The following is a 22668-nucleotide window of genomic DNA, read 5'->3' as shown; positions in this document are numbered from 1 at the left end:
GAGAGCATGGAAGAGAGTTAATTAGCAATGTGGAACATTCCTATCCAGACAAGAAGGAAAGACTGGAGACAAACAGGAGAAAGGAGAATGGAGGGAGCAAAGTTTGTAGCAAGTGGGATTGACTTTAAGGGCACAGAATTGAAAGGTTGAACACAGCTGAAGCTGTGATACCAAATCCTTTGAAATGAGTAGAAAGGAGGGCAAGTTGGCATCTTTCACTTTAACGATGCTATTGAGGTGTTTTATTATTTTTTTTCCTTTCTGTTGCAGGTCCTGAATCTGTGCCCCCTTCCCTTCTCAAAGTTGTGATGAAACCCATAGCAACTGTTGGAGAAAACCACCAGTATCCTCCTGTGAACTGGGCTGCTCTCCTCTCTCCACTTATGAGGCTAAACTTTGGTAAATAGCACGTGTTTTTGGTCTTCAGACTCTGCTTTTAGGTTGTGACCTGAATAGAAAATGAGATTTTTTGGTCACAATTGATAGTGACTGAATGGACCTCTGGGAATGTAAGGTTTGTCTTCTTGAGTGGGACAGCTGGGTTACTTCATTGAGTCACTTTTTAAATAGCTGAGGAGGAGGAGGTTTGAAAAAATATACCAGATGCACTCATCAAAACAGTACTTGACTGAGATGTGCACTTTGCTGGGTATGCAGGGTAGATCACAGAGAGCCTGATTTGATGGTGATCAGGCTACACTTGGAGAACTCCAGGTTTCAGTGAAATGCCCCATGGGATGCTGTAATTAGTTTTCTGTTGCTGCCGTAACAAATTACCACAGACGTAGTGGCCTGAAACTATACAGAGTTATTATCTTATAGTTCTGTAAGTCAGAAGTCCAGCATAGTTCTCACTTCACTAAGATCAGGGTATCAGCAGAACAACATTCCTTCCTTTGTTGCCCAGGGGAGTGATGCGGCTTGAATGTTTGTGTTCCCTGAAAATGCATATGTTGAGATCCTAACCCTCAGTGTGATGGTATTAGGGGGTGGGTCCTTCAAGGGCAATTAGGTCATGAGGAACCCTCATGAATGGAATTAGTGTCCTTCTCAAAGAGGTCCACAGAACTCCTCAGTCCACACTGTGAAGACAGAAAGAGGCCAGCAGACTGCAGCTCAGAAGGGCTCTCACCAAACACCCAACCATGCCGACACCCTGATCTTGGACTTCCAGCCACCAGGACTGTGAGAAATAGGTCTCTGTTGTTTATAAACCACCCAGTCTGTAGTGTTTTGTTACAGCAGCCCAGACAGACTGAGATGGGGAGAACCCATTCCCCTCCCTTTCCCAGCTTCTAGAGGATGCCCACTCCCTGGCTTGTGGCTCCCTTTCTTGCTCTTCAAAGCAAGCAGCAGGGGGCTAAAGAATCCTCATGCTGTCATCTTTCTGATCCTCTGAAGGCAGGAAAGGTCTTCCATTTGTAAGGATTCATGTGATTAATGGGTCCATTTGAATAATCCAGGATAATCTCCCGATCTCAAGGTCTTTAACCTTAATCACATCTGCAAAGTTCCTTTGCCAAGCAAGGGAACATATTCACAAATTCCAGAGGTTAGATGTAGACAGATTATTCTGTTTATCCCGGGTACTCTGTGGTGAGAGGTGAAGGGAATGCACACCTCTGTTTGTCCAAAGCAAATTCTGTGATGGAGCTAGCATATTAGCATATGGAAATTTAGCTTCATATATCAATATTTGTGCCCCCAACTCCAAAAAAGAGGGAGCGAGGACAACGTTAACAGTGCTATAAATTATGGATGTATATATATGTATGTGTATTTGTATGAGTCCTCTATTATTTACAGTAGGTGCTTTCTTACATATGATATACAAAAATATCTTTTTGTATACTGTAATTTATGTGCAATTTACGGGATAATCAAAGATGATTTTAACTAAACACAGCTTTTCATTTGAATGCTTTCATTTGAACCTAATCCTATGTAAGATATGGTGTCACCATACTATATATCCGGAGATTTCATTTGAAAACTATGTTCCCCTGCCCCTCCCCACTTTTATGTGCTGTGTTGAAGATGTTGGTATTTTAGTAAAAAGAAGAAAAGGCCTGGTTAGGAAGATGTATCTGCAGATGGGGATCAGGCTTTAAAAAGACTGGATCATTAGAGAATGTGACCTCTTTAAATCCTTCCAGATCTGGATTTGTCTATGTGCTGATTGCAAGGTGGAGAGGAGAGAAAAAACAAAAATGAGATTTTTAGCTAGAATTTTCTCAAATTTTTAATAGCATTTGAGTCTTTAGGTTTGTCTGGACATTGTAAGAGAAATTTGCCAAGCTAGTTCAAGATCCTTACCAGTTACAGATAAAATCCTTACCAGATACATTCATTTGTTTCACAACTAAAAACGTTTCTTGAAATACCTTATGGTTTGCTGAAGTTCCATTACCATTAGACATCATACAAGAGTTCTTTTACCTTTAGCTGTATTACTGGGGACACTGAAACCTGAACATGAGTTACAAGAGGCACCTACCTACATTACAGATACTCTTCCCCCTTCTTCTCTTTCAGGTGACGAGATTCAGCAGCTGTGTCTTGAAATTATGGTGACCCAGGCACAGTCCTCCCAGAATGTCACTGCACTGTTGGGAATGTGGGTAATGCCACCTCTGATCCATGGTCTGAGTGTAAGTAGTAATAAAGGGTGTTGAGCAACAGGAGGGTATAGTTGTTGTGGGGGAGATCAACATTCCTTTGGGTGTGAGTTCTCAAAGTCGAGAGTGGACACGTGGGCTCTCACAAGAAGTGAGCAGTTGACAGTAGCTGGCCAAGAGACTGGAAAATTGTGGGACTTGAAACTCTGCCATAGCCATCACCATGTATGCTTTCGACTTTTCCTGCTTTTCATGTTTATTACAGGAAAAAAGGAAAATGATGATCAGAGATATTCAAGTTCCTTTCTCTCAGGACCACACAGGTAGAAAGCTGTAGAGTTACTGGAACCTGGGTTTATTTGTTTATATGATCTACATAATCATTACAGCAGGGATTAAAAGAAAGGCAAATTCACATGCTTTGGATAAACAATCCCTCATCCCTCCCTTTCACAGAAAGGCAGCAATTAAGGTGAGCCTTGAAAGCTTGGTAGGATCTTATTAGGGATCAAATTAGAGACCCCAGAGGGTGTGCGTGGGAGGGTGTAGGGGGAGAGAGTAGGACATCTCTGTCCATAGGTGTTCCGCTGGAGTAAAGTGCTGAGGAAGACGTGATCCAGCCTAGTCTTTGTGACAGAAGTGGCAGCAGCTTCCAGGGTATACACTAAGGGTAGGTAGGAAGAATGGGGTAAGATTATTTAAAGATACGAAATAAGCAAAGATGTATCATTTCGGTTACATTTCAAGTTAGGACAGAAAAAGCATATTCCACGATTCCTTAGAGGTTCACCAATTGATTATGAGCTAAATGATCTCCTTTTTTTTAATTCTTCTGTTGCTGGAGGCTTTAATTCTTTGAGAATGGTGAAAAGCTCTCATTATTTCATCTTTTTTTATGTATATAATCATCTTTATTGTAATTCATGAGTGCATTAAAAACTGATATTGATCTCTTTATTAACACATGTAGATTCTCATGGGCATCTGCTTTTTACTTTTACTTGAGAATAGTAAAAGGGGTAAATATCTTAGTATCATTACATCAAGTGCTCAACTCCTGGAAGCCTGGGAGGCTCTCTTAGGGTTTCCAGATCACTAAGCTGTCTGCTGAACTGCCCACACTCAAGTGTCTTCTGGAATTCCATATAAATTTCAATAGGCACCTGGGCAACAGAACACTCTGTTACTTTGCTTGTTTTTAAGGTGTATTTCCAGGGCTAAACATTGTGCCCAAACATTTTCAAATTGCCCTGGCTAATCTTCCAAGTGGTCTGTTACTCACTTTACTAATCTCCCTGCCAGATTAAGAACCCCAAAGCTTTGTTAACCACAAAAAAGTTAGGCGAGGCTCCTCTTCTCTTCCCAGGTCAAATTATTTGGAATCCCAAAAGAATGCTAGTATCAAAAGTGAAGGACAGTAGTCTTTCCTGAAAAAGCCCTTGTCTTTTGACTTTAGTCTCTACTCTCTCTTTTTTTTTTGTTTAAAAAAAACTTTTCCTACATCTCCTAATTCTTCTTAATTTAAGGGCAGTGTCATTGACATCTGTAGCTGCTGTTACCTCTCTGCTCCAAGCAGCTCCCATCTAGCTGCCATTTAATGAGCACTTGTTACGTTCCTCCTGCTGGTAAGCACTCAGTGAACACTGTCAATCATCAGATTTAATCTCTCTTCAACCCTGACAGGGACTTTCCAGGTGGCACTAGTGGTAGAGAATCCACCTGCCAGTGCAGGAGATGAAAGAGACACGGGTTTGATCCCTGGGTCGGGAAGATCCCCTGGAGAAGGGCGTGGCTATCCACTCCAGTATGCTTGCCTGGAGAATTCCATGGACAGAGCGGCTTGGCAGGCTACAGTCCATGGGGTCGCAAAAGAGTTGGACACGACTGAGCACGCGTGCATATGTACAACCCTGATAGGCTAATTTTTTTACCGCTCTATTGAGTTATAGTTTATATTCCATAAAATATGGCTATTTAAGTGTATAATTTTAATGAGTCTTAGTACATTTATACATTTTCATCCATCATCAATAGCATTTCCACCACCCCCCAAAAATTCCATTGTGCCTACTTATAGTTAATCCCCACTCCCAATCTCAGACCCAGGCTACCATTGATCTTCTTTTGGTCTCTATAATTTTTTTACTTTAAAGAACTTTCATATAAATTTACATTTCATATAAATTTGAGAAATTCTTTAGAATGGAATCGTACAATATGAAAACTTTTGTGTCTCACTTATTTCACCTCTGAGAAGTAGATTTTTTTTTATTATTTCGATTTTACAGGTTGATAAACTGAGGCAAGTAGAGGTTAAGCAAAGCTTATATAGCTCATCAGTGGAAACACTGGCTGACTCAAAAGCCTGTGCTTTCAACACTGTTCTATTAATGCTTCCTTCCTTTTAAATCATCTATAATTCTAACTGCCTGTTTTCTTGAGCTCAGATATTTTTCCAGGTTTTAATTATCCCTCCATTTCTCCTTTAAGTCTGTCCTTTTTTTTTTTTTACATTCATCTTTGATTAGGAACCTTTCTTATTATCTTTGTTAATTAACAAATTGTTTGTAAATTCACTTTTTAATTATGTACCTTCTCATTTAAAAAAAAAGATCTGAAATGGCATGTTCTTTAATGTGAAATATTGTGTAACTCATGCAGCTACATTGATCTTTTTAGAAATTTACCAATTTTTGTCAGATTTGATTTTATAAAACACTTCTTTCAGACTTGCTGCTCCTTTAGTATCATACTTAACGTTTACTAAGAATTCTTGAAGCCTGCTTCCTTACAGTCTAGGGCTCATAGCTGTCATTACCACACCCCTTCTTAGCTATCCTGAACTCTAAGACACTGTGGTCAGTTTCACATGCAAGACTGGCTCTTCTTGGCTCAGGATTGGCCCCAGAACTCCTGTTCCCCTGATTATTTTCTCATGCTTTCTCAGAAGAATAAATGAATAATATCAAATATTCTGTTTAGCCAATTTCCAGCAGTCGAGCCTTCATCTCCAGTAGCTTTTCTGGCTAGCGAATGTGACCTTTTAAGACTGAATAGCAACTGTCATGTACTTTGAGAAGTAGCATTTTATTCCCCTCACTGGAAAGACCCAAGATTTGAGATGAGTAGTTCACAGATGGATTGGCAGATACCATATATCCACACAGGCACCCTAGATCAGAAGTCACTGAAGCAGCTAACATCGCGGTCATTGGTAGTCCATTGGCCCATGAAGCTGTGGGGAAATGAGGGTTTAGGAAGCAACCTGAACCTTTTAAAATTTCATTTTACCCTCAGACACGGTGATGACCTAGAGGTTTTGAGCATTACAAACCAGGACTTGATGACTGTGGCTTTGTAGTAGAGCCTGAAGTCAGGCAAGTTGATTCCTCCAGTTCCATTCTTCTTTCTCAAGATTGCTTTGGCAATTCGAGGTTTTTTGTATTTCCATACAAATCTTGAAATTATTTGTTCTAGTTCTGTGAAAAATATGGCTGGTAGCTTGGTACTGGCACAAAGACAGACATATACATCAATGGAACAAAATAGAAAGCCCAGAGATAAATCCACACACATATGGACACCTTATCTTTGACAAAGGAGGCAAGAATATACAATGGAGTAAAGACAATCTCTTTAGCAAGTGGTGCTGGGAAAACTGGTCAACCACTTGTAAAATAATGAAACTAGATCACTTTCTAACACCGCACACAAAAATAAACTCAAAATGGATTAAAGATCTAAAGGTAAGACCAGAAACTATAAAACTCCTAGAGGAGAACATAGGCAAAACACTCTCCGACATAAATCACAGCAGGATCCTCTATGATCCACCTCCCAGAATTCTGGAAATAAAAGCAAAAATAAACAAATGGGATCTAATTAAAATTAAAAGCTTCTGCACAACAAAGGAAAATATAAGCAAGGTGAAAAGACAGCCTTCTGAATGGGAGAAAATAATAGCAAATGAAGCAACTGACAAACAACTAATCTCAAAAATATACAAGCAACTTATGCAGCTCAATTCCAGAAAAATAAATGACCCAATCAAAAAATGGGCCAAAGAACTAAATAGACATTTCTCCAAAGAAGACATACGGATGGCTAACAAACACATGAAAAGATGCTCAACATCACTCATTATTAGAGAAATGCAAATCAAAACCACAATGAGGTACCACTTCACACCAGTCAGAATGGCTGCGATCCAAAAATCTGCAAGCAATAAATGCTGGAGAGGGTGTGGAGAAAAGGGAACCCTCCTACACTGTTGGTGGGAATGCAAACTAGTACAGCCACTATGGAGAACAGTGTGGAGATTCCTTAAAAAATTGCAAATAGAACTACCTTATGACCCAGCAATCCCACTTCTGGGCATACACACCGAGGAAACCAGAATTGAAAGAGACACATGTACCCCAATGTTCATCGCAGCACTGTTTATAATAGCCAGGACATGGAAACAACCTAGATGTCCATGAGCAGATGAATGGATAAGAAAGCTGTGGTACATATACACAATGGAGTATTACTCAGCCGTTAAAAAGAATTCATTTGAATCAGTTCTGATGAGATGGATGAAACTGGAGCCGATTATACAGAGTGAAGTAAGCCAGAAAGAAAAACACCAATACAGTATACTAACACATATATATGGAATTTAGGAAGATGGCAATGACGACCCTGTATGCAAGACAGGAAAAAAGACACAGATGTGTATAACGGACTTTTGGACTCAGAGGGAGAGGGAGAGGGTGGGATGATTTGGGAGAATGGCATTCTAACATGCATACTATCATGTAAGAATCGAATCGCCAGTCTATGTCTGACGCAGGATACAGCATGCTTGCGGCTGGTGCATGGGGATGACCCAGAGAGATGTTATGGGGAGGGAGGTGGGAGGGGGGTTCATGTTTGGGAACGCATGTAAGAATTAAAGGTTTTAAAATTAAAAAAATAAAAAAAAAACTAATTAAACATTGCAATTAAAGAGATTAAAAAAAAAGAAAGAAAAAGAAAAAACAAACAAACAAACAAACAAACCTGGACTTGCCTATTTACATCTGACCTCTTTGGTTTCTCTTTCAGCTGAACATCAAGAAATACCTTCTCCTATCTGTGCCTTCATGGATAAAACATGTCTCTGATGAACAGATCGTGGGTTTTGTTGAAAGCTTAATGGTGGCAGTTTTTAAAGCAGCTTCCCCACTCTCCAGTCCTGAGTTACGCCCAAGTGCCTTACAGGGCCTGAGTCAGGCCATGAAACTGCCCAGCCCTTCCCACCACCTCTGGAGTCTGCTCAGCGAGGCTACTAGGAAAATTTTTGACCTCCTGCCAAATAAGATTCGGGTGAGGAACAAAAATATTTGCATTCCTGACAATTTGTGTTTGGGATTTTTTGAAGCCTTTTTGGCAAAGTGGGGAGGTGTATGTTTTTAAGAATGTGGTGGGAACACTAGCAAGAAATAACCACATTCTTCACTAAGAATGTTTGCTTCCAAAATCTAAATTGAGGTTGAAATTTTAGAAACAAAGTTTTGAGCACGCCTTGAAGCAGGTTAACCAGTGTAGCACCAGGAAATTTGCTCTCGGGTCTTTTACCAAATGCCTGTAGAAGATGAGCAAGTTCAGAAACCCTTACACCTGAGGAATCTTTGGGCGTATTGTCCAACACACTTAATATTTGCATCAGGTGACTTACTACTAGCTTTGCCCCTCCCCCAACAGACTTCTGAAATGTAGTTGTGCAAAGAAGTAGAAAATCCATCGAGAATGATGGGTTCTGATCAGGAGGGAAAAGTACAGCCAAACAAAATGCACCAAATAACAGGAAAGATGCTTCATAAATGATAAAAAGTTGGCCACCAGTTGTGGCTTGGTTAAAATTAAAATCTCATCAGCCGCTGTTCATGGAGATAAGCAAAGCTAAAGATTTGTCAGAGCAGTGAGAAAATAGGTGTTATCTTACACTGTATTTTGACGTGCTTGGGATTTTTCTTTACCAGAGAAAGGACCTAGAGCTGTATATCAGCGTAGCAAAGTGCCTCTCGGAAATGACCGATGATGAAGCCAACCGGGTTGCCCAGATTACCGAGGTAAAAACATATCCATGTGTTTTTCCATTATTGAGATGGGTATTACAGTTGATATGGTTATAGTGTCCTTTTGGCTGAAGCTCACTTTGTTTCATATTTGTTAGTTACTGGCCAATTTCAGGAAACTCTCTCTTTCACTGTGGGGTCTCATGTCCAGCCTAGTACGGTTGGCTATGCAGTAGTATAAATGCGTAGATGAATGAATAACTTTTTTTTCAACTGGAACATAGTTCCTTTACATTGTTGTGCTAGTTTCTGTTGTACAGAGAAATAAATCAGTTGTGTACCTGTATCCACTCTGTTTTGGATTTCCTTCCCATTTAGGGACCACAGAGCATTAAGTAGAATTCCTTGTGCTATAGAGTAGGTTCTCGTTAGTTATCTGTTTTATTCATGCTAGTGTACATATGTCAATCCCAGTTTCCCAGTTCATCCCACCTCCCCATTCCCTTCTCTGTGTCCATACATTTGTTCTCTATTTCTGCCTTGCAAACAGATTCAGCTGTACTGTTTTTCTAGATTCCACATATATGCATTAATATGCAGTATTTTTCTCCTTCTGATTCACTTCACTATGTATGACAGTCTCTGGTCCATCCACATCTCTACAAATGACGCAGTTTCATTCCTTTTTAGGCTGAGTAATATATATTCCATTGTATATATGTAGTAGTGTAAATGGACAGATGAATGATACCTTTTTAACCTAATTAATCGCACTTTATCAAGAACATTTTAGTGTTCCCTATGGGTAAAAAGCATTAGTCGCTCAGTTGTGTCTAACTCTTTAAAACCCCATGGACTGTAGCCTCTATCCATTGAATCCTCCAGAAAGATCCCCTGGAGAAATGGCTACCCACCCAGTGTTCCTGACTGGTGAATTCCAGGGACAGAGAAGCCTGGCAGGCTACATACAGACCATGGGCTTGCAGAGTCGGACATGACTGAGCAACTAAGCACAGCACAGCCCAAGCAATTTAAAAGGAAATGCTTGAGAGAATGCACTCGGGTGCCTCACTGCTCAGGTGTGAAATCCAGTCTCTAATTTACTAGGAATGTGACCTTGGTTAAGTGTCATATTCTCTCTCTACCTTGGTTTCTTGATCTATAAAAGGGAAATAATAGCACATACCTATTAGGGTCGGTTTGAGAGTTAAACGACTTAATCCATGTTAAGTTTTGGAAAAGTGCCTGACCCAAGGCAAGGATTCAGTAATAACATTATCATAATTATTACATTCATGTAATGTATTATATCTTGTTATTATATTCAGGTTGTATAGTTGGAAGTTAACATAATTTGCTTTGTGGTACCTAAAGCTCAAAGTGGCTATGTTACTCACTTGCATTTCTAAAGTGCCATTCAGAACATTGTCACTAGAGCATTCTAAATTGTGTTCTGATGTCCCCCCAAGAGTATGTGTTCTGCTGAGCCCTCTGTTTTTCTATTCATTTCTAGAAAGAACAGAGATAAGAAAGTACAGGTGAAGAGCTGAGACTCCTTGGGTTTCAGTTCTTACTCTGTGGCGTTAAAAAAGTTTCCTAACTTCTGTGCTTCAGTCTCCTCATCTGTAAAGGAGGTGATAATAGTAATCTATTGCTCAGTGTTACTACGAGAATGAAATGATTGATACAGTGGTCCTCAAACGTTTTGGTCTCAGGGCCATTTTAGTGTCTTAAAAATTATCAAGGACTTCAAAGAGCTTTTGTTTATGTGGGTTATATGTGTCAATGTTTACCATGTTAGAAATTAAAACTAGAAAGTTTTTAGAACATTACTTAAAAGTAGTGATAAATCCATTGCATCTTAACATGTAAGAAAATTTTTTTTTCCAAAAAACAGGTTAGTTTAGAAAGTTAGAAAAATGGCCTTGTCTTACATTTTGTAAGTCTCCTCAGTGTCTTCATAGAAGACAGCTGGATTTTCATGGCTGCTACTCCATTAATCTGTTGTGATGTCGTTTTGGTGAAGTATGTGAAGAAAACCCAGCCTCACACAGATACAGAGGTAGAATGGGAAAGAGTGTTAGTAGTCTTTTCAGATAACATGTGGATATCTTTCTTTGATATTGTACCAAAACTCACCAAGTGGTGGTTTCTTATAGGTTAGTTGCAGTGTGGAATCTGAAAGCAGATCGGTGAACGTTACATACTCTGTTACAGTGAAATCCATTGGTCCATTGCACTGTGGATCTTTTACTAATGCATGATTTTATAAGATACACTTGCAAGATCTGTAAGATATATTGGTCATTTGGAAAATATTGAGTCGCTAAGTTTTGAAAATCTTCCAAATGTTGGTACATTTCATGATAAACATCAAAACATTGTATTTGTCACTGTTACGAATAGTGACAGCAACCTCATCAGAAAAGTCTTTTATGTATATATGTCTTACATGTATCTTGGGAAGCTGCCAAAGTCATAGTAGCGGATACAGATTTTCCAGAAATCTAGTTTCCGCTTGAAAGCACCCATTTTGCCATTGGCACTAATGGCTGTCGAGCATTTTCCTTGGAAATGGCAGTCTCGCTTCCTTCACTTGTAGAAAATAGGCAAATACTCAGTTTTCATAACCATCGTTTGTTTATCAGTCATTCCTTCAAGTAAATGGCCTGTGAAAAGAGTGGCTATTTCAGCTCACAGCTCCCTCTCACAACTTTCTCCTTGAGATGGCCATCACACTTGGGGGTGCAACACAAGCGCTTTATGCATGCTTCCCATTGGGTCATACAGAACATTACAAAGATGTATATTCAAGAGCAGAGGCTTAACAAAACTAGTAAATTTATTGCTTACAAGGATATTTTAAATGAAACTAGCTTTTTAAAAAATTGCCAGTGTCAGTAAAAAATACAATGAATATTACTCCTGTTTGGGGTCTATTATGAAATTAGTTTGACCTCACAGACCCTCTCTTCTAAAAGGGTCTTGGGGTCCCAGAGGTCTGTGTACCAAACTTTGTGAAATGCCAAATTAACACAGGTTAAATGCTTCAAATGTGCCTGGCACATTGTAAGTACTGTATTTGTTGGTTACCATTGTTATTATTTGTGTGTCTTTACTAAATACACACATCAGTTGACCCTTGAAATCATTGATGGTTTTTATGAGAAAACAAAATGATATTACAAAAGTGATATTACAACTGTCTATAGGTACATTTTAAGACAGCACACAGGCAGATAGGTTACACAGTGCAGGAAACAGTTTTAGCATTTGGAGTGGTAATCAACTTCAAACTCACCCTTTCTCTTTTGCCCTTGCCCAAAGGTTCTGTAACAACTTCAGTTAATGTAATAGCAACTGAACAATTTGCTTTTTTGCAGAGTAGCCTAGAAAAGGCTGCCTTTGTCAGGCTCTACTTGGTCTCTCAAGGACGATTCCCCTTGATGGGCTTGACTGATATGCTCAGTGTTGCTGTCCGGCACCATGAAAAAGACACACTGGCCTGGATGACACTGCACAGCTTGTACCAGGCACGGATTGTGAGCCACGCCAACACCGGTAAGGGCAGCCAGGGAGCACATCAGGACAGACAAACATGCCTCCCATCTCTTTGAGGTTATCATTGTTTCCTCAACTTAAAAACTAGGTTAGGGCTTCTTGACACAGGTGAGGACTTGTTACCCCCAAATGAGCGGCACCGTTACAGCTCACAGCATCAACTCTTCAGAGGTGCGAATAAATTCTGCTGGAGATTTGGATCTCATATTTGGCCCTCCAGGCCCACAGAGATATAAGCAGGTTTACCAGGTTGAATCTGCCTGCTCCTGTTTCTCAAACAGATGGATGCTAATGGATTCTGCCTGATGTTTGCATGAACATGGCGTTTGGGTGGTCATTTAACAAACAGAAAAAGAAAACAGCAAGCACAAATTAAATAGTTATTCTAGAGAAGAACTTCTCAGGGGTGAGGAGAATAAAATCTGGACACCTGAGTACATTCTCACGCCAGAAACTGCAGGCCTGAAGCTCTGCTAATGAATGGTGCAACTTTTAGGCCGTTTTAGACATTTATGCTGTAATAATCATCTAAAGAGAGACTTCCCTCAACCCAGTGCTCTGTGACAACTTGAAGGGGCGGGAGGGGGGAGGGGGTTAAGAAGGGAGGGGATAAATGTATACCAGTGGCTGATTCATGTTGATGTATGGCAAAGGTCAGCAAATATTGTAAAGCAGTTATCCTCCAGTTAAAAATTAATAGGAGGAAAAAAATTAATAGGGAGCGCCCTCATTTCTCCTCCATGCCTTTGGTCATATGCTTGTAATTTCCCAAATCTATGTTCAGGTTCTGATCAGACTGGATGTGACTAGAAGGCCCTTGTAAGCCATATTCCCCATCTCTTGTATTTTGAAGGCTATGAGAGAAGACTGACAAATGCAGTTTAAATACTCTTTGCAAGATTGTGTAGGAAATTTTGATTCTTCTTCCTCTTTGGCAACTGAGATAGTTGTCTCCTGTCCACCTTAGTGCATGCCCAAGGAAAAGTGAACCTGTGATGAAAAATGAGATTTTTTTCACTCGACCTCAGAAGTATATTTATCCGGTAGAAAACCAGTAGGTGTTCCCAATTAAGCATGAAGCTACATGAAAGAAACAAATAAATTTGATATTGCCTTTGGTTGTAACCAGCTGGCCTTCAAATTTAGTTTGAATTTTCAAATGGCAAGAGTAGAAAAGTGCTTCCTTCATTTTCTTGTTTTAAATTAATCTTTTTTTCTTTTTTTGTCTTATTCACCTAATACTAGTGGTGGTTAACCTTTTTGGGGTCATAGATCATTTTCAGCCAGGGTGAAAATTCCCCTTCAATATGTGTGTGTAAGTACTGGCACAAACACAGTGCCATTTTCCTCTCATGCACTAAATTTTGAAGATCTCTCCAAGTAGTCTTTGCTTTGCTGGGAATCCTCATTTTTGAAAGGAAAAAATAATATTTATGTTAATGTTTGTTCTCTATTTAGCCTACTACAGCTGGGTTTTGGTTTTGGCGCTTTTTTAAATGTCTTTAGGATAGGTATTCTGTATGATTTTGTCATAAATTGAGAACTTTAAGCAAGGGAGGACTATAAGAACAATTAATTATCAAAGATTTAACACTACTAACTCATGGGCATGCCCAGTTTCTCCCAGTGTTTAGTGTTGAGAAATTCAATTAAATGCATTTGACCATTTTATCAGGTTTGAAGAATAAATTTAGCTTTTAAAAATCAAACACATGAAAAGATGCTCAATATCACTCATTATTAGAGAAATGCAAATCAAAACCACAATGAGGTACCACTTCACACCAGTCAGAATGGCTGCGATCCAAAAATCTGCAAGCAATAAATGCTGGAGAGGGTGTGGAGAAAAGGGAACCCTCCTACACTGTTGGTGGGAATGCAAACTAGTACAGCCACTATGGAGAACAGTGTGGAGATTCCTTTAAAAATTGCAAATAGAACTACCTTATGACCCAGCAATCCCACTGCTGGGCATACACACCGAGGAAACCAGAATTGAAAGAGACACATGTACCCCAATGTTCATCGCAGCACTGTTTATAATAGCCAGGACATGGAAACAACCTAGATGTCCATGAGCAGATGAATGGATAAGAAAGCTGTGGTATATATACACAATGGAGTATTACTCAGCCGTTAAAAAGAATTCATTTGAATCAGTTCTGATGAGATGGATGAAACTGGAGCCAATTATACAGAGTGAAGTAAGCCAGAAAGAAAAACACCAATACAGTATACTAACACATATGTATGGAATTTAGGAAGATGGCAATGACGACCCTGTATGCAAGACAGGAAAAAAGACACAGATGTGTATAACGGACTTTTGAACTCAGAGGGAGAGGGAGAGGGTGGGATGATTTGGGAGAATGGCATTCTAACATGCATACTATCATGTAAGAATCGAATCGCCAGTCTATGTCTGACGCAGCATATAGCATGCTTGGGGCTGGTGCATGGGGATGACCCAGAGAGATGTTATGGGGAGGGAGGTGGGAGGGGGGTTCATGTTTGGGAACGCATATAAGAATTAAAGATTTTAAAATTAAAAAAAAATAAAATAAAATAAAAATAAAAACCAAAATAAGGTCATCTGATGTGAACAGTATTAAAAAAAAATCTCTTGAGTGAGAACAAGTCTCAGGTACCATAAGAGGACTTGTAGCTGTTGTATAGTCCTCAGCGGGTCTTTTGCTTTAGTTATGATAATTATTGTTGATCTATCTTACACTGCAAAGAAAAACCGTGGTCTGGTAATACATGTCCTTTTGTTTCAGGCGTGTTGAAGAGAATGGAGTGGCTCTTGGAACTAATGGGTTATATCAGAAATGTTGCTTACCAGTCAATGTCTGTTCAGAACGTGGCTCTTGATGAGGTACAGTCTAGAGGAGTCATTTGTGGCTTTCTTAAAATACAGAGTATATTTAGTCTCCCAAAAGAGGAACATGTTGCTGCTTGCAGCTCTCTTTTCTCCCCTCATTTTTGGGAAACAAGGATGGCAATTCTCTGACATCACAGGAAATGGGTGTTCTTACCAGAATCTTGAAGATGCCCACAGCTGCCCTTTGAAAAATATTTTCAGCAGAACACCTCCCTTGACAGGCAGCACACAGAAGTTCTGGCTAGGGGGGGAATCTAGGGTCCTGTGTACTTGAGCTGGATCCCACAAAGACTGTGGGGTACAGGGCTCTAGCCTCCACCGTGGTCCAGAGCTTGGCTTTAAACACCTGGTTTGAAGGGGTTTCTGAAGTGTGTGCAAGTAATCTGTGTTTGTGCCAGTACTTACACGCACATATTGAAGGGGAATTTTCACCCCACCTGAAAATGATCTATGACCCAAAGAGGTTAACCATCACTAGTATTAGGTGAATAAGACCAGAAAAAAAAAGATTAATGAAAAAAAATGAAGGAAGCACTTTCCTATTCTTGCCATTTTCTTGACTCAGCTGTGCATTTTTTCTTGTTGTTGTATTTTTCCATAGCCATGTTTCATAGATCTGCTGTTTACTTGTGTGAGTAAAATATGTGTAACCTGAGATATTGTTTGATATTCTGCCCAGCTTCTCTGCAGGGCTGTGTGTCTTTCTGAAATTTTCACTAATGAGATTAGGCATTTTAAGAGATTGAGGGGTACTTTTTAAGCTTTTTTTTTTGAGCTTTCCTCTTATTTCCAAAGTTTATATTAACTTTCTCTGCTTTCTTACAAAAATCTTTTGAAACTTAGAAAATACAAATAAGCAGAAAGAATCATTTAAATCATAGTAATGCAGTAACTCAGAGGTAGCTCTTGTTATCACCATTTCTACGTGTCTAGTCTACAAAATCTAAATGCATGGATTCTAAACAGACTTTTTAAATGCATATGGAAAGTCATATGTTGTTTCTGTTCAAAAACAGAATATACTATACATATTTTTTTTAGTTTTGGCTACATTATAATAAACCTTAATATCCCTGTTCATATCTCTCTTAATTAATTTTTAAATCTCTTTGAAAACACCAAAACAGAGGAGGAATGTTTGGATCTCAGTATGATTAGGCATTCAATAAATTATGTTCCTCTTGAAATGTTAGAACAATAATAATGAAACTGCTGGGCCTTCTCTACTCACGAAAGAGGATCCTTCAAACCTTCTGAATTAAGCATAGAAATGGTTTGCTATCCCATCCAGTTCCTCTTCTGGGGTAGGGGTGGGGCAGGAGGAAGGCTTCGGGAAGGGGGAAGATAACATTTCCTCCCGATGCGAGCTGTATGTGTGAACATGTGTTACTTTGCACTGTTAAAGTCTGTGACCTAACCCTGTTTCTACTTTGCCGTAGGCTTTGGACTTCTTGTTGCTGATCTTTGCAGCCGCAGTGGTTGCATGGGCAGATCACGCTGCCCCTCTCCTCCTTGGCCTCAGTGCCAGTTGGTTGCCATGGCATCAGGAAAATGGCCCAGCTGGGCCAGCATCAAGCTTGCTTGGCAGGAGTCCATTACACAGGGTCACTCTGCAGGAGGCTCTCACTCTCCTTCCCAGTAGCATGCCTCTTCTGCTGCAGAAAGAGCCATGGAAGGAACAGACCCAGAAGGTGAGGCGGGCAGCCACCTGCTTTAGGGCAGGCAGCCGTTTTCTGTTCGGCAGCTTCTGCTGTAGAATTGCAGTGGGAGATAAGTGCAGCCTGAGTCACACAACAGGCTTGCTTACTCAGTCTCAGATCTCAGCCAGATGCAGGGCCTCAGAGATTGAGGGTAGCTCAGACTCAGGGTATCTGCTGACTGAAAACAACAGTGATAATGGCAACAACTTGCTTACAGTTAGGGCTGAGGTGGAGCTTGTGCTTACCTTCATTTGTTGAAGACTTACGTGTTCTTGATCCTGGGGATAAAGGATGGGTAACTCTCTGAAAGCTCAAAATTTCATAGTGAAGACAGACAGGAAGGCAAGTTCAAAATTGCAAGATGGTACAATAAGGATGAGCCTCCCCAGTGGCTCTCAGTGTTAAAGAATCCACCTGCCAATGCAGGAGACCCAGGTTTGATCCCTGGGTTGGGAAGATCCCCTGGAGTAGGACATGGCAACCCACTCCAATATTCTTCCCTGGAAAATTCCATGGGCAGAGAGGCCTGGTGGGCTACAGTCCATGGGGTCACAAAGAGTCGGACATGCCAGAGCATGCTCACACGTGGTAAGGATACAGTTGATGAACAAGGGAGGGGGCGATCACCAATGCATGGGCGGAAATCTTCCAGGGGGCCTGTGAATCTGGAGTGCCCACCTTTTACCATATTTAAGGCTCCCCACAGCTCATTCCTTGTAGTAGCCACGTTCCAGGTGCTTCTGGCCTAGATACCTTGGGGAGATCTGTTAAGGCCTAATGTCATCACCTTTGCCCTCAGGAAAACACAAACTATAGGGAGTACCTTTGGTTTTTAATAGAGTTTCCCCAGGCTACTAGCTGTCCTGCAGAGCATATGAAAATGAGGTTCATCCTATATTTCTTATTGCATGGCTCTAACCTGTCTTGAATTGTCAATGGAGGGATTTTTTTGAATCCCATTTAATTAAACTGGATCTTTATGAGGTTGAAAGCTTACAGCCAACTTTGTGGCTTACTTGTAAAATCTGAACCTTAGTCTTTAAAAATATTTCTGAACTGTGGACCCACAGTTCAGCCATGAACAACTCCATTGAACATCTCAAATAAAATCCCTTTGTTTTCTTAAACCTGATAAGCATTAGTGTTATTACCTCTAATTTTTTATTTTCTTTTTCACTTTAATTATTTCTGGTCTGGGACACCCTGTTCATTTTGGACTACAGCATAGACATCTTGCATCTATTACGTATTTGTAGTACTTATTTACTTACCAGCAGGATATGATAAAACAAAATTGAGGAAAAGAAAATAAAGAAAAAAATTTAATGAAAGCAGGGAATTAGGAATATTCTATTTTTCTGTTTTCTTTTCAACCCACAGTCTATGTCTAAAATTAAAATGTCTAGTACCTATGACTGGTGTTTTTTAGTGAGTCAAGATAGGGAACATTCAGTCAACGAAATTACCCAGTATCTAATTCAAAAACAATTTTGGCTGTACCTGGGAGATTAGTCAAACTCATGAGTATGTGGAGTTTCTACCTTGTTTGCAGGATTTATTTGCAGTTAACATGCTTGGGTCTACCTAGAAAATTGTCTTATGCCTTTTCTATTGCATTTCAACTTGGCTTCATATCCATTTGGGCACAAAAACTATTCATAGCTACAGAAACATATTTTAGTAACAGGGACTTACAACTGATGTGTTTACCCATTTACTATCCACCTAGGAGCCTAGGCCTGATGCACACAGAACCAGGTGGCAGGCAGCATGGTGTGAAGGAGTGTGAGGCTTTGAAACCAGGTGTACTTGGTTCAGATCTTGACTCTGCCAGTCATGGGGAGTGGACTTGGGCAAGGCTCTTACCCTTTCTGGGGCCTCTTAGAATGATGAGAGGCCCCATTCTGTCTCTTATAATGAGAGAGAATGTTCATGGCACACCAGAGGCCCTCTGGGCCTCTGTCTACCCCATTCTTAAGCTATAGTAAGTCCCAGGATAATCAGCAAAAGAAGGAGGTTTGACTTTGCTGGGTCATTTAACTGAAGGCTGTCTCCAGCATTTCCATCTCTTGTGCCTGGTCACATCTCTTCACTCTCCCAGCCCAGGCAAGTATTATCTGGGGACTGTATTATCTGGGGACTACTGTCCTGTTAGGCATATGTGCAGGTCCAAGGGTTTGAATGATGTCTTACCGATCCTGAGATTGTTTATCTGATACAGTTCTTCATTTTCACTCTAGTTCATTGACTGGCTGTTCAGCATCATGGAAAGCCCTAAGGAAGGACTCTCAGCAAAATCCAAGGATCTTTTAAAAGGTATTACTTTCATCCTTTATACCCAGCATAGGTGAAAACCATCCAGTGTTGTCTGTACTGGAGAACAGCATCCTAGTGTATGCTGGCTCCTGAAAGGGTCATCTTGGTTCAATTTAGAGAAGCAATCTGAAGCTGTCACCAATGTGGCATTTTTGAATTAGAAAGTAGATTTAAAAAGAGTTCCATGGTCTTTAATTTTTATTTAAGTGTTTTTTAAATGTTTTATTGTAATCATAAAATATGACTAAATAAAAATTAGAAAATTCAGAAAAGTAAAAAAGAACAAGCAAAGAGGAATCCAGAATCCCATTGCGCAATAACAATTATGATTATTTTTCCTAAGTGTTACCCGCTCTGTGTGTAAGTTTTAACATTGTTATAATCATAGCCAATTGAAAAATGTACATACATGCTTTGAGTACTGCCTTTTTTTACTTTAAAATTATTAAAAGCATTTTAACCTATTCTTACACTAGCTTCATAAGTATTTTTCATTGCTGTATAGTATTTTTCCAGGGGAATTGGCATTTCCCATGCTTCTAGGCATTTAGATGGTTTTCATGTTTTTTATTGGAGAAGGAAATGGCAACCCACTCCAATGTTCTTGCCTGGAGAATCCCAGGCACAGAGGAGCCTGGGGGGCTGTTGTCTATAGGGTTGCACAGAGTTGGACATGCCTGATGTGACTTAGCAGCAGCAGCATGTTTTTTATACATCTCTATTGACCGTTAAACTATGACTGCAGGATCCACAAATATAAGCAGTCTTTCTGTGCAAATTACATAGATATTTTTACTGAAACCTCAAATGTCTTCTGGGTGCTGGTTCTGTGGTCCAAGACAGCTTGTACTGTCATCCACATCTGGGACTTGGGGGTCAGGATCCTCCCAGTGGCTGCCATTGATGCCCCTGACATGCTTTAAGTTACTGCACTGGAAAGTCTTACCTTGGGAAAGTTGCCTGTTGGCCTACTCGTGATAACTGACCATATTTTGCTTTAAGTATGGTGTATTGTATTGATTGCTTACCAAGCAAGAATTATCTAATGTATTGTTCCTACCTCTAAAGTGGGTGGAAGGGCATGTGTAGGAAGGTGATTCTGATCAACCACAGAGCTTCACTGAGGATCAGAGCAGTGGTCTGACATATTTTCACTTGACCATTCCCAAGAAACTTGCTACTAGGACTTCCTCCACTTATTTTCCTTGGGGAGTTTGGACTCATTTTTAAGGGCCATGGGTCCATATAATACCATTGGTTGTTCCCAACATATACTGTCTTAGGTCATGAAGATAACAGTTAATTCCAGTGAGAAATTGTTATTTGGGTCAAGGAAGTACATGTTCACTTGGTCATATATTCGAGGGCTTATTAGAGTCACACATAATTATTGTGTAACTCTGGCTTATCTTCATTCTCTCACACTATTATACTTTAAAAATATATCAATATATTGATGCTGCTGCTGCTGCTGCTAAGTCGCTTCAGTCGTGTCCGACTCTGTGCAACCCCATAGATGGCAGCCCACCAGGCTCCCCCGTCCCTGGGATTCTCCAGGCAAGAACACTGGAGTGGGTTGCCATTTCCTTCTCCAATGCATGAAAATGAAAAGTGAAAATGAAGTCGCTCAGTCATGTCCGACTCCCAGCGACCCCATGGACTACACCCATCAGGCTCCTCCATCCATGGGATTTTCCAGGCAAGAGTACTGGGGTGGGGTGCCATTGCCTTCTCCACAATATATTGATATTTATATTCATATTCTAAAATAAGATATATAATAAGTTACCTAGAGGGATTACACACAACTTCCTTACTTTAAATTGAGCCCATGAACCTAACTTCATTACAGGATCAGTTTGTTTACCTTTTAATAAGACATTTAGTGGAAAAGTTATATTCGTGTAGAAAAGTGCACAAGTAAATTTTTACAAAGGGAACATACCTATGTAGTCAGCACTCGGATTAAGAAAAAAAGCATCACCAGCATCCCAGAGGTCAGTTTGTTTTAATTTTGTGGAATTTCCCACTAGCTGGTTGCAAAGTAACTTAAAACAAACCTTTTCCTCAACCTTTACTAATGGTCTCTTCCATTAAAATTCTGTCTAAGGCATGATAGTAATTCTTAAAGATTAGCCAAGCAGGAACAAGTCAAGTTCTGTTCTGACACCCTTTTTTATCTAAATGATCTTTTCAAATGTAACTGCACCAAATGAAACAGTGTGCTTTTTTTTTTTTTTTTTTTTTGGTCCCCTTTAGCTACCCTGCTGTCCTTGAGAGTTCTCCCAGAGTTTAAGAAGAAGGCTGTATGGACCAGAGCCTATGGTTGGTGAACAGCTTCACAGTAGCCAGCAGCATTCTCAGCTGGATGAGGAAAACCATATAGGCAGAAGGAATTTTTCAGAATTCGTGTCTGGGATTGCTGAGACATGATGCAGAGAGCTCAAGGGCATGAAAGGGTGGCCACACAACTCAGTTTGAACAGTGCATGCCCAGAGAGGTTGCTTCAGTACCCAGGCCAGTTGAGACTGAAATAAGAACTTGAATTTTATTTGGCTGAGATCAGTCTGAAGGTTTTCTTTTGTGAAAATTTGACTATATCATCTCCTCCCTGCTAAATTCTAGTAAAACAATCTTGTGAAATCTGTGCGTGTTGACTTTTGTTTTAAGGCAGGGTGGAAGTTTAGCTCACAAAACCCAACTATAGAGGTGACAGCGGAATCTGTTTCCCATGAGGTCTCTAGAAGATATTATTGACTCAATAAGTTAGACATATTTTCTTATTCTTACTGCTAAAACACTCTTGGAACTGCTCTACATGCTTAAATAATAAGCATGGTGTTAACCATTGCTAAATCAGACCCAAAAGTGGTGGCTATAATTTTTTATGCTTGAGTCTCTTGAATGCAAGTGAAAGTTACCCAGTTCAGAATAAGAAAGGAAATGTGTCTTTGCTCATAGGTATGATGGAAGCAACGTGGGGTGTAGGGGTAGGCACTCTAACTGACCAGGCCTGGGTCATATGTCCATCCACCTGAACTGGGTTCCCCCCAGAAGAAAGGTGATGGGATGTTAGGCAAGGAAAAAATGGCAAATAGCTCCTCGAAAGATCAAAAGATTATATGTTTTTAATAAGTACAAATCTCTATCTTAATTAGGGTGACTGGTGGCATAAAGGCAAGTAAATGTAAGGAACGTGACAGTATCCTTAAGGGTTGCATTTTACTCAGGGGCTCGCAATCAGCCAGGAATTTAATTTTGCCCTGATTGCTAATTATTACTCCTTCATGCAGCCATTAATCAGGGCAGTCTTTAGCCAATCATACAAACACAGTGATATAAGTGTATATGGAATTACAGGGGAGAAAAGGTGTGCCACGGGAATAATATACCTCTGCGGCATGTACCTTCATGTTGTCACCAAGCCTACCTGCCACTTGGGTTAAAAACAGCTCTACTAATGTTCCAAATATATGGATTTATGATTCCAGGTGTCAGATATTTGTGGTTCACTGGGTAATTCACACTCTGTTTCCAGGTCACATCTCTTT

General features: G+C 40.1%; 1 protein-coding gene across 3 annotated transcripts in view; it reads left to right on the top strand.

The window, feature by feature from the left end:
• Nucleotides 1-21760, top strand: part of FOCAD (focadhesin) — a 298794-nt gene extending 277034 nt beyond the window's left edge. For 2 of the 3 annotated variants that reach the window (XM_018051910.1, XM_018051911.1), the window contains exons 35-43: nt 271-399; nt 2536-2651; nt 7707-7967; nt 8624-8713; nt 12043-12220; nt 14998-15095; nt 16541-16792; nt 19042-19117; nt 21377-21759. In XM_018051910.1, the coding sequence (XP_017907399.1) occupies nt 271-399; nt 2536-2651; nt 7707-7967; nt 8624-8713; nt 12043-12220; nt 14998-15095; nt 16541-16792; nt 19042-19117; nt 21377-21450 (1274 nt within the window). In that variant the 3' untranslated portion in view covers nt 21451-21759. Of the gene's footprint in view, nt 1-270; nt 400-2535; nt 2652-7706; nt 7968-8623; nt 8714-12042; nt 12221-14997; nt 15096-16540; nt 16793-19041; nt 19118-21376 lie in introns of all 3 variants that reach the window. The other variant, XM_018051909.1, reaches the window with a different exon arrangement.

This window comes from Capra hircus, chromosome 8 (assembly GCF_001704415.2).
Source record: "Capra hircus breed San Clemente chromosome 8, ASM170441v1, whole genome shotgun sequence".
Classification (NCBI taxonomy): domain Eukaryota; kingdom Metazoa; phylum Chordata; class Mammalia; order Artiodactyla; family Bovidae; genus Capra; species Capra hircus.
This window is presented reverse-complemented; position numbering and strand designations above follow the sequence as displayed.